This window comes from Oenanthe melanoleuca, chromosome 2, assembly GCF_029582105.1.
Source record: "Oenanthe melanoleuca isolate GR-GAL-2019-014 chromosome 2, OMel1.0, whole genome shotgun sequence".
NCBI lineage: Eukaryota > Metazoa > Chordata > Aves > Passeriformes > Muscicapidae > Oenanthe > Oenanthe melanoleuca.
Genome location: NC_079335.1, coordinates 25,873,421 through 25,886,361, shown reverse-complemented (window position 1 = coordinate 25,886,361; position 12,941 = coordinate 25,873,421). Strand labels below are relative to the sequence as shown.

At 35.4% G+C, this 12,941-nt stretch overlaps 1 protein-coding gene across 1 annotated transcript in view; it reads right to left on the bottom strand.

Moving 5' to 3' along the window:
* MMP16 (matrix metallopeptidase 16) overlaps window positions 1-12,941 on the bottom strand; it is a 166,647-nt gene that overhangs the window by 38,971 nt on the left and 114,735 nt on the right. Inside the window, exons 5-6 of the mRNA XM_056485318.1 lie at window positions 11,151-11,312; window positions 7,948-8,165 (exon numbers count right to left, since the gene is read on the bottom strand). Coding sequence (XP_056341293.1) covers window positions 7,948-8,165; window positions 11,151-11,312 — 380 coding nt within the window. The remainder of the gene's footprint in view (window positions 1-7,947; window positions 8,166-11,150; window positions 11,313-12,941) is intronic.

Here is a 12,941-nt window from a genome sequence, read left to right as displayed (position 1 = left end):
ATACATAAAAATTTGACCCGCTCTATCCTTTTGCATAAAGTGAGTACCTAAGAGCTTCAGATTCTCCCAGTTCCACTCTATTTTAAAAAAATGCTCTTAAAGAATGACTAATTCTTTGAATTGTGGCCAATGGTTTGCAAATATTTAGTATCACATTTTTCAGTATTTATTAGATTAAAACTAAATCAGAAATAAGAATTTGTTTAGATTCACATTTAACTGCCCACAGTTTTTAAACACTGTCCCAAAGCCTGCTACCACATATGTATAACAATTCACACAATTCACTTCAGTATTTCCATTAAACTCCGATTGTCCAACTCTGTGAAAACCCTTGAGGAGTCTGAAGTGCTCTTTTTATCTGTGAGGACTCTCTGGGTTAGGGAGTGCACCTTGAGGCTGTTAATGGCTCATCACAAGATGGTGAGAGTTTCAAAGAGGCAGGACCAAGTCAGCCTTTGGATAAAGCATTTTAGCCCAGAGCCTGACCCCAGGAAGGAGGATGATTTCCTCTGAAAGCTGACCCAGGGGAAGGAGAGAAGAGCACCCATCTCACACAGACAGAAAGGGTGGACATTCCCTCCCCTGCACTTCTCTTGTTTGTGAGCACTTCCACACACCCCAATCTCCTCTGCCTGGTCTGTTTTTCTGAGCTGGAATGAAGAAGTCACAAAACAGTTTGACCAAATCTCACTAGCTCTTGCCTCTGACAGTCATATTCCAACAGAGATGGAGCAAATGCTACTGGGAAATGAGTGGGTGAAACAGTGAAATTTTAACACATTCACAAAATCACAGAATGGTTGAGGTTGGAAAGGACCTCTAGGGTTTTTAGGGGAATATGTAGAAATACTTGAAACTTCCTTTGGTGTTAAGTGGGGAAAATAAGAGACAGAAACACTTTGGGAGGCTATGGCTTTTTAGAGCTCGTATTTCTGTTGCTACAAAAAGTTGCAGAAGGGACAATTCTTTTCCCTCATGTTTAAATTGAAATTAAACAAATCATCTTGCTTTTCTGTCAAGGAAAATAAAATTCAGAATATTAGCTTTCAAGTTCAAGGCAATGCCTCAGCACAGCTGTTAAATCTACCACATCTTCATGAACTGTATTGCAATGCAAACTTGCAGTATAGAGATAGTCAAGCAACAGGTACAATTGTCATGAAAAAAGATGTATGAGAAGAAATAATAATATATTTTGCGTATGAGGGTTTATTTGGGTCAAGATGGTGTGAGCAATTACACATGAACAAGATGGTAACACCCTTCATTAGATGAAACATTTGTGTGATGCACTCCCATGGGGCTCAGAGTCAAAGGCACCAGTGTCTAAGGGACAGCAGCCCTTCTGAAAACTCTGAACCACATGTACTGTGCAACTGTTTGGCCTCAGAGGACAAACTGTATCTAATTAAAAGCAAAGCACATATGATGGCCATGAGAGGAACTCAGTACCATCTGCTCTACTACTGATTAAATCCTTTTATACCACACTGTTTGCCAATGAAAACACAGCCTTTTGGAAAAAACAGTACTCCCTCTCCTGGCAAATCTAAAGCCCTGTGGAAGACACTGAGTCATTCATCCTGGTAAGGTTATACTTCTTAATGGGATACTACATGACTAATGGGAATTTTACTAGGCAGATAGTACAGACTACTAATCAGTTAAAGTTGCTTGTATGTTTCAAGAAGATTATTAATTATGTGGAAACCTTTGTAAATAAAGCCCTAAAAACAGAGTTATGATTTTTTTAGAATTTTTTATACATAGAATTTACAGAGATATATCTATATATATCTATATCTATATCATCTATATCTATATCTATATCTATATCTATATCTATATCTATATCTACATCTACATCTACATCTATATCTATATCTATATCTATATCTATATCATCTATATCTATATCTATCTATCTATCTATATCTATATCTATATCATATAGATATAGATAGATATAGATATAGATATAGATATAGATATAGATATAGATATAGATATAGATATAGATGTAGATGATATAGATATAGATATAGATATAGATAGAGATGATATAGATATAGATATAGATATAGATATAGATATAGATATAGATATAGATATAGATATAGATATAGATATAGATATAGATATAGATAGATATAGAGATAGATAGATATAGATATAGATATAGATATAGATAGATGGTGTAATAAAGTTCAAGACAAGTTTTTTTTTTTCAAAAAAGAGAGATGGTAGAAGGATTTTAAACAGAACTATTCCAGTACAATTATTACCCAGGTGATTACATTCTTGTCTAAATTGCTCTGCAGCTGGATGGAATATACTACCCACTTTCCACACTGTAAGGAACAGACTGTACTTCCCATTTTAAGCCTGTGAAATGTGGTAGCTAGCAACCTTTCTGCTTAGAAGCAGATTGAAAGGCTGAGGTAATATTTGAAGAATTTTTTTACATCTGTCAGTGAAAGTATTCAATTATCAAAAACACATAAGCTATGATTTTTTAACATCTCAGCATGTCCCTGCTTTTATCCTTCTTGACATCCTACATTTGGTTTTCTTTCATAAAACAACCATGATGTACATTTCCAGTTAGCTTGATATATTGTGATACATTGAAATCCCCACTGAGTTTTCATTAGTTTTCTCCTTCCTTTTCAACATATAAACTGAAATACCTGAATTAAAGCATCTCTCCTTCCCTACTAGTTAAAAATTGGCAAATTCCATCAAGTTGTTCTTCCTACAATGATACAAAAAACAGGGGAAAAGGAGTCTGCTCTCTGCAGACTTAGCTACTTCTGAACTACTGTTCCTAGTCTTTTACAGCTAAGATGTTAAGTGGTTTTCCCTCTCAAAGTGTCTACTTCCACAGGATCCTCTGCTGAACTTTCCCAGGCAGCAGTTGACAGCTCAGACACCCACAGCATGACATGACAAAAACCAGCTACACAAACAGACCACAAGAGCTCTGAAAAAATCCTGCTTTCAAATACAGTGAAATCAAGCCTCATACTATAGCTGTTTCTTTGCCTCTGCTTTTATTAGAAGTAATTTCCCTCTGTCTCACAGATTTTTAATTAGATTAAATAGCCATTGCTAAAATATTTTAAAAGTTTTTCATGTGTTTACCTCATAGCAAGAAACAGATTTTTTTTCTTTTGTGTTTAATGGCATAGTCTATATAAATACACAGTTCTAAGAGGGATATTAAATGGAACCTACACTGTTACGTATGAAAGCAATTGCAGTCTAAACTAATGCCAAGGAGCAATTACAGCCTAATTGCCTTGGCTTGTTTGGCATGTCATAAATGTTTTTACAATGGTTCTTAGCAGATGAAGGGTCAGAAAACAAATTTCTGCAAGTTGTGGAGAAATTACTACAGCCCATTAAGGCCTTCCTCAAACTGGTTCCATATTCTACATCTACAATGTTCAGAAGACATTTCTCTGAGCTGTAAATTCTATTTGTCTTGTCTGCCAGACAAAATACTTTTTCTAATACTTAAATTACATTTCAACAAATGCCACAGTGTATGAGTAGTTTAAAAATGCTGTTGTTCGAGGAGTTAACTTTTCCAACATGAATACTAAAACCATGAGAGATCATATGGGATCCATCAATTTGTTTCCTAGGAATTAGGCATTAAACAAAAGACCAGTGAAACCTCTATGAAATGTTTTTCTGTGAAACAAAAACCTGTGTACATAGAAAAAGGACAGTAACTTGTCCCTCTAATTTGATGCTTATGAAGGACAAATTCCACATAAGCTTAATTTTCTAGCTACAACTTGCTCAAGAAAGCAGGATTTTTTTTAAATCTGTGAGACTGAAAAAAATGTAAGGGAAAAGGATAATGACAGGAGTCACACTGTTTGTTGAAGAAGAGCTACAGGTAATTTTGTTGCCATGGAACAAAGCGTGAATTGCACAGACACAGGAAGAAAGTGGAAGTATATGCTGCAAACTTCTTCACTAATGGATCTTTTCTGCAGACCTTACACAGTGGGGTTTCTTTTCATGATGCACTAGCCCTGGAGGCACTCTCAGGAGATGTTAATAAGACAGTATTGCTGGATACCACATATTGCCACACACAGTGGCAGAGAGGATTTTCATTAAAGGCAGACAGTGTCATAACACTTTGCATAACTTGTCCAGAAAAGGAATACATTTCTTTTTCACCATTTTCAGCCTTTTTTCTGTGTCCCAGGGGAATTCTAACTAAACAGAAGAAGAAAAGATTGGAAATGAGTGTGACAGCAAAATACTAATTGCATTGAGTATAAATACAGAATCTAATAAGCTATCCAAAGATAAAAACTTGGCATGCATGAATTTTGGCATAGAAATTATTCTGCCCTGATAGTTCCTTATGCCAATTCAAGCATGAACCAAATAATAGCAGTATTTATCAGCTGATGACAACTGAAACCAATAGCTACAATGTATTGATTTTAACAAACATTTTCCTTGGATAGCATACTGTGTCCCCAAACCTTACAGATGGCAGGGAATTTTAAGGACATCTAATTTAAAGAATTCTAGAAGAAATCCTCTCGGGACAATACATTTATATGTCAGTAATACGTGTGTATTTGGCATAAAATAATAATCTTTTCTTTAAAATCCAATGATTCCTACAAAAAATGAGAGTTGATCTGCAAAATTATAATTTTATTTGGTGATCATTGGAGAATCTTTAGTAAGTTGATTGCTAACTTTTGTGTTTAATTTATACCCTGTTCTTGATCTCTGCCACCCTACAATTCTTATCAAGTGTCTCTAGGATTGTTACTTTGTCAAAGTGATGGTAAAACAATAAAAAGAGATGGATAAGTGTAAACTGCATTTAGTGCTATTTAGTTTTACCCTGGATATATCCATTTGAGAATGCCAGAGAGTCTTAAAACCACAGGCAAAGCTCATTAATTTGACTGAACATAGAAATTGTTTCTAAGATTCTGATGCTCTTAAGTGCACCTAATAGCTCAACAGCCAAGAGAAAACAATCTTGGAATTAATAATATTTGTCATCTACTATGAAAATCCACAGTGTATCTCAATGTGTTAGATTTCATGCTTTGGTTTTATGCTGAAACTAGAATTTAATTATTCAAAAGTGCTCAAATTCTTCAACTGTGTGGCTAGGTTCCCAAACAATTTCAAGGATTATTTAAACAAACTGAGCTCCTGATTTTGAGACTTGCCCATGAGAAAAAAAAACTGGCTATTTTCAATTTGAAATGGGTACATGGCATACATTCCATTCAGGAGGCAGTAAAATAATTACAGAGCTCTGGATAAAGACAAAGAAAGAAAAGGATTTAATTTGATTAGCTTCCAAAGTTATTCCTTTAACTCATCTGGGAACTATCCAGCATTAATTCTTCCAATGAAGGTCATAATTCTTCTTTAATTGTTTCCACCTGGTACAGTACTGTCTTCAATCCCCTGTTCTCCACCTTTCTGTACTTGGCTCTCAGCCCATCACTCATGCTCTCCCAGTCCTCCTTTGCACTATCATCAAGGGGCAAGGGAAAAGAGGTTTGGGTTATTTTTGTTGTGACAGATCAAAGAACCTCCAGCTTGGTTTCCTCGTTTTCTGGATGATTTCCCTGTATTCAGTCCCTATTTCTGTTTACACCTCCTAAGACTTAATTTCTGCTTCTTTTTTCTGCTACATTCAGAGCTCAGCTACACTGAGCCTTTCCTTTCAACCTGTCCTATACTTTGCAGGATTCTGCAAAGTTGACTTTTCTAACTCATCTCCTTTTCTACCCCTTCTATAGTCCCCCCTTATACATCACCCCCTGCTCCCCCCTCAAAACATCCCAAAGAGTTAATAAAAATCCTTTAGCAGACAAAAATGTTCATTAGCAAATTAATTCACACACAAGAGACTTAAGGCTCACTAAGTCAAGCATTCAAAGACATTCATTCTACAAACTCAAATTCTCTATACTTAGGCAGATTCCATTGCTTAGCATGCTAACCCAAGGCATGCTATGCTCTTATGTTCCCAGGCATCCTGAGGAGAAAAGGGAAACTGTGGGACCCTAAAGAAATTAACCTCAGCAAGGGTGACCTCGTGCTTCCCTTCCTAGCACACTGCTTTTATGATTGCAGTGACTTCATTTGGGGAGTCAGACTCTAGACATGAAATCCTCAAACATTCTGTTACCAGTCATTTTTCTCTGAGAGACTTTTATTGTATTTCCTCATTGGAATGATCATGAAAGGAATTTTAATTTTGGAACATAAATGCAGTCTGCACACTAGCAAGCATACACACTTTACAGTAAATATGTGGTGTTAAGGCAGCAAGCAGTAAACATTTTTGAAGGAAACTTAATTGGTTTTCAATCAGACTAGATAAGAGTGATTGTAAATGGTGGTGAATATATTCATCCAGGAACACAAGCTTGCCTAGACAGGAAATTTTGTATTAGTGGAACAGCATTTCTCAGTTTATTGATTTATGTCTAAACTAAATGAGAATATGTTCTATTGCTCTTCAGGTGGATGACATGAGATTGAAGTAGGTATTTTAATATCCTGTTTAATGTCAAGTTAGAAAATTAGGTTCTACCTCAACCTTTGAGTTTTAGTCATAAAAGACTGATGGTTCAGGACCTCCCAGTGTTTCACCATAGACCATCTATTCAAATGGAATGGGCTGACAGCCCCAGGCTGCAAAAATCCTTAGCTGTTTATGGGAAAAATATTTCCTGTCCATTGGATTGTGAAGGTAGCTCAATAATTTTGAATGAATTAATGTAAAGCTATTTGTACAGGTTTTTTTAGATATGCTAAAGAAAGTGAAAGCCTGGGTAGCACTGCTAATAAAATTTATCTGGTAAAATAGGTTATATAAAAAAGAAAATACATAAGGGAGAAATGAGTCCTGTCAGAAAGGACAACAAAATTGAACTGGTAGCTTCATGTTCTGGGACAAATACATTGCCTTTCCCTTGCACTTACACTATTGCTGAGGAGAAAACGCTTATCTAGTCACATGAAAGGCACTTCTTCTCTACCTATAATACTGAAGATAAAAATCACAAATTTACAAAACAAAGTTCTCACACTTCCCGTTGCTTAAGCAAATTCAACACATTATTACTTCAAAAAAACAGATCATCTTGTTGCTTGTTTCTGAAATTTTTCCACAATATTACCTGCCATCAAATTGGTTTAAGAGACTGAGCAACAATTCTGTAATTCTTCTTCAGCATTCAATGCTTTCTGGAAACCATACTGCAGATCATCTTCCTAAAGATACCTTTGATGTCCACGAGCCTTAGCACAGTGCTTCTATTAAAAGACTGCCTTTCAGTTCAGTTTGTTTATTTCAATGTGTTGTATATATACCACATTTTCAGCTCAGACCAAGAAGATGAATGAAAATAAATAATGACACATTTGCAGTAAGAATTTTGTGGCAAAGACCTTTAGTAAGATATTGTGGTTTCAATGCAACCACAACACAATGACAAACTTCCTTTGTAAATGACAGATCTAATTTTAAAGTTAAGATTATAGTTCCATGAAAAAAAAAGAACAAGTGCTGAAAACACAGTATCTACTATATGTTGACATGTGGCTGTATACAAAAAGCATTCCTATTATTCATTAATTGATTTAAACTTTTTATCTTTCCATAACATGCAACATTTATTTACCTTACATTTTGAGGCATTACAGTTTCTGCTGACATGGGTATTTTCTTAAAATAGAACATTACAGCAGTCCCCTGCTAGATGTTTAAGCCATGTGTATGTTTATTTTTTGATTTTTTTTCCTTGAACTTTCTAACTGTGAGCAGGCTGGGAATGTAGAGTCATGATGAATGAGAGTTTGCTTTATAGAAAAAAAAAGAGAAATGTAGACATTTGATGTAACACTGAAAAACTCACAGCCTCCTACCTTAAAAACAAACATTTCCCGGCGAAGAATGGCCAGAGTGTTGAAGTTCCCATCACAGATGTTGGGCTTGGCCCCGGGATAGGAAGGTTTGTCACCCGTGGGTGGCCGCGGAGGTTTCGGTTGCCTGTCATTCTTTCGTGGGTCTGCTGGAGGGACTGAACGATGTGGGGGCACTGTTGGCAGGGGTCTGGTTGGTGGTGGAATCCTGTCAGGTGGACCTTTAAAAATACAGCAGCTGGATGGAATATACAAACCCACCAAAGGAAACATACACAACAAAAACCAGCTGTAAGCTGGACAAACCCAACAGTGGAAGGGGAATGAAAAAGTGACCTAGCATACCCTTCTGAGGTTATTAAATCACTAAATCATAGAATCACAGAATATGCTGAGTTGGAAGGGACCATTAGAATCACTGAGTCCAGCTCTTGGCTGGCCCCAGGACACCTCAAGAGTCACACCACGTGCCTGAGAGCATTGTCCAAATGCTTCTTGAGCTCTGTCAGGCTGGTGCTGTGACCACTTCCTTGGGGTGCCTTTATAACCAGGCACTGGTTATAAAGGGTATAAAGAATGACTACCAAAACCAAGAAAAATAATTAGTTTTCATGATCCAAAATCTTCCTTTTTGGAACAACAATGGAATAAAACCTTCAAAGGATGCTTAGGCTACCATCATTTCAGATGAGAAGTAGTTCAAAGAAAATTATTTGCCAACTGAGTAAGAGCTCTTATAGTAGAATTATTTTCTTTCATACAAATAAATGCAAAAAAAAAATCTTGCTCCTTATAAGATCATCATCAGTCAACATATTTTCAACCTATATTTTTAATCTATAATCATCAATTCACAAAGGCATATATGCTGCATACTTGCTACTTCCTACCAAAATTTAGATCAAGTAACATCATACTTGTTAGAGACAGGACATTCCCAGCTTTTTCCAATGTCCCTTGGTATGTACAGAAGCTCCTAAAACTAGACCTCAAATCCTAGGCATGTATATAACAAACATACCCCATCAACCCCTGTCATAATTCACATATTTTCTTCAAGTCAAAAATTAAAACCCTGTAGATAAGTCTTAAAACGTTTTTCTTAATTCAAATATATTATTAGTCAAAATATACAGAGTTTTATGAAATTACTACCCCACTCATAATTTCTCTCCCTGCAAGTCATCAGGCCATGTCAGACAGATACTGATCATAATCCTAATGGCATAATGAATGACTTGAAGTGAGTGTACTGAAAATGCCCTCCTCTCTCTACACATATCAGCAACATTTATTTTTCATGGACAAAAAGATAAGAAGCTTCACTTGGATCAGTAAGACGTCTGGAAATGAGATGAATGTTTTAATTTTTGCTCATTCTATTTAGGCCTCTCTCCAAATCATTTAAATAGATATTCACTTTGACTTTAAAAGATAAATAGTTTGCATGATCACCTTCAGAAACACTTCTGAATACTAAGAAAACTCTAAAACTGCAAAAATGACTTTTCAATTTCTGAGAATTTTCCAAAAAAACCACATACTTTGTAAAGAAAGAGATGGATTATGTAAGGAAATCTTAAACTTGCCAAATGGTTGTCATGCAATTTGTAAGGCATTTATTTCATTCACAATTTTAAGACTTGTGACATTTATAATTTACAGTTAATAACAGTATTTCAAGGAATACTGCAGACCAAAGTAATTATTTTAATAGGTGTGACTTTTTTATTGAGGCATATGATTCCAGATCATATCTTGATTTTAAAGGGAGCAAAGGAATCACTTTGCAGTAGCTCGTGTTGGAAAGTTTTAAACCCCAAATCGAAGTTTTTTTGGTGGTGATGTCAGATATTACTTCCCAGGGGTAGCACATTTCTCTAATGTATACCCCACAGCTGTTTGAGCTTAGCAGCTAGTTTTCAGCAAAGTATTGTCGTCTAGCCCTTAAGTCTAGACTACCAGCTTATGAGGTCATGAGAAAAAACCCTCCTTCCAGCTAACCACACTGGAAAAAAACCCAACCAAACATAACTTGATCAGCCAATCATTCTGAAATTGCTATTTATGCTTTATGAAAATATATATCTGTGCTTGTGAAAATGATATTTTAAAATTCTTGTCACTATTACACCATGGAGTCTGCAGATTTCCAGTTAGCAGTACAGTAATTCTACATGATCATAGTTGTCCTTTCTGGTAGGAAAGATAAAGAAGGAATGGCCCTCACAATATTCAACATGAACAAGACAAACTTTACACAAAAACTGGGAATGCATAATTTAATCCAGTGCAGATTTAATTAAGGAATATTAAGCAAAGCAATATCAAATTATATGCACTGGATACAGAGCATTAACACAGATATTACAGAATTTTCAGTTCTAAAAATAAAATAAATCTTTAAAGAAGAAAAAATATATCATTTAGCATATACCAACAGAATCAAAGATAATAAAAACAAAACTAAAACTATGTCTTTGGAAATTTAAGGGACAGTAATATGGAAGTTAATGTTACATTCAAACCATAATCACAATTATGTTATTGTTTTGATTTTTTAAAAAAAATTCAATTGCCTTGTTAAATGCAGAATTTATTTGCATCACGTGTATTCTATATCAGCCATAAAAACCTAAATTAATATATTTTAAAGAAGTAGTCCCTTCTTTACCCTCTGTAGAGACTGGTGATAACATTATTTTGAGATCAATTTGTTCTATTTATCATAAGAAAGGGTGTTTTCAGTATCTCAGATTTTGAGAGAAATTTTCTGTATTATAATATACTGAGAAGAAATCAATTCATCCAGTTACACGAGCCTGGACACCTGTGTAAATAATCTCATTATAGCTAAAGGCCTGCATTTCTTAATATTTTCATAGTTTGGAATCATTTTGCATTAATTTTCTTTGCGGATTTTTAAAACATTCAAGATTACTATTTCAGAAGGGTGCAAATTTGAATACAAGTTGTGAACAGTGAGAAACAAAGTAAGAGCACCCTCAAACTCTAGAAACTCTGGTACAACAACTGTGGAAGTCCACACTAATGAATTCTTTGGGAGGTGATATGGACAGGAGGACCTCAAAGGCGTGCTAAACCAAAAAGCTTGTGTTGTCTGATGAGAACAGAGTACATCACATAAACATATATACATACACATGTACACATACATATATATCACACACATATCTAACACATACCGTATATCTTCTGGATGCCCTGTAAATCATCATTAGGTAGTTTGAAGTTGTCAGTTTCCATGTATTGGTAAAATGGAGCCATGATTGCAGTGGGGTCGTTAGAGTGCTCCAAGCCCAGAGCATGTCCGAGTTCATGCACTGCAACTAGGAAGAGATCGTTTCCTGTGAAGAGAAGGAAAGGAAAAAGGCCTTTCAATCCACATAGCCAGTAAAAAAAAAATAACACACATGGAGGACTCTGCACTTGCAAGATGTTTTCACTGCATTTGAGTTTCACAAGGTAACGAGTAGTAATTAATGGATCAGCAAGGATATCAAGGATAACATGGCAGAAAAGGCAGCTTTCTCTTGTTCTTTTCTTTAACAAGAAAACCATTATGCTATAATATATGGTACTCTTACAGCCATCATAAACATAAACCTTTTTAATTGATACACAAATGTAGGGTTCAAGTGCCATAGTTCACGTCTAGGTTTTTGTGCAATTTATGACTTGATGTTGCCATGAATCCAACAAAAAAGGCTTACATGTCATCAAGGCATAGTTCCAACAGGAAAATATCTTGGCTCTGTTGATAAACTTCACAAACTGAAGAGCACCTATTTAGGACAAACCCCACTGAGCACTTAGTCATCCAAACACTTGTAATCAGACCCCTGCTGATTATATGTAGATGTTGTCCATTTCTGAATGACTGTAACTCAAATCCTAATGAGGAAAATACATGTCCTAATATATTCCACTGTGCAATTGCTTGTAATAACTGTAGTTTTTTAAATTTAAGTATTAGAGCTTTTTTAATTTTTGTAGGACTAAAGAAAAATTCCAAAACCATGCAACCATGTTATAGACCAGTTTAATGTTTTAGTTATATTCCCTTTGCAAAAGTATCTTTAAATTCTTTATTACAGAGCATTAGATAAAACTGGAAGATTTGGCAGTAGAATTACACACTCTTCTGAAGTAAACACAGATCAAAGCCAATGGGATCTTTTCTAAAAACAAGTTTCAGAGTTTTGTCTATTTTTGCTCATCTAAGATTTCATTCTGCATATCTTTCTGTGAGTCTTTCATACAGATTCTTTCACACTTAACCTGTCACAAAAGACTTTGGAAAAGTGTTTTGGATCAGGAGAACGATTCCAGTTGTCTGAATAGCGTCACATCCAGAATGTAGCTCATTTCACCACCTAGGGATGGGGAGAGCTATCCTCCAGAAGTGTGATCCTGTCACACTGACAAGAAAGTACTCTAGATCAGCAGCTCGTGCTGACCATCTAATTTTTAAATGCTGAACTCATGTGAAACTGGTGTCACCTATAGTAAGTAGCTTCTTGTTGAAAGAGAAGTATAAATAATGAAAGGCCTGTGCTTTGGCCTAATAGTCATATATTGGCTGTGAATACGAAAAAAAACACTCAACTTTAGCTCTTATGCTATAATCTGTAGATTCTTTGGGGATAGACAGTTATTTTCCACTGCTGGAACTTGATCTGGAAGTACTTTTAAAATGTCAGTAGTAATAACATTAAGTTGCATCAGCAACAAAATTACACGTATATACATTACAGAATTTTGAGGACATAGTTGACAGTATTTCAATTTATCAAGCATTTCCTCTTGTTGACACAAAAAATAAGCTTCATCCAAAGTACATATGAAAGAGGAAACACTAGATGCCTTCATGGTGCATGAAGCCATGCTGATGCCTGTAAAATAAATTTTTGAATGAAATCTTGAAAACAGACACAAGTAAAACTATACACTTAGTTCACACAGTCTTCCCTAAC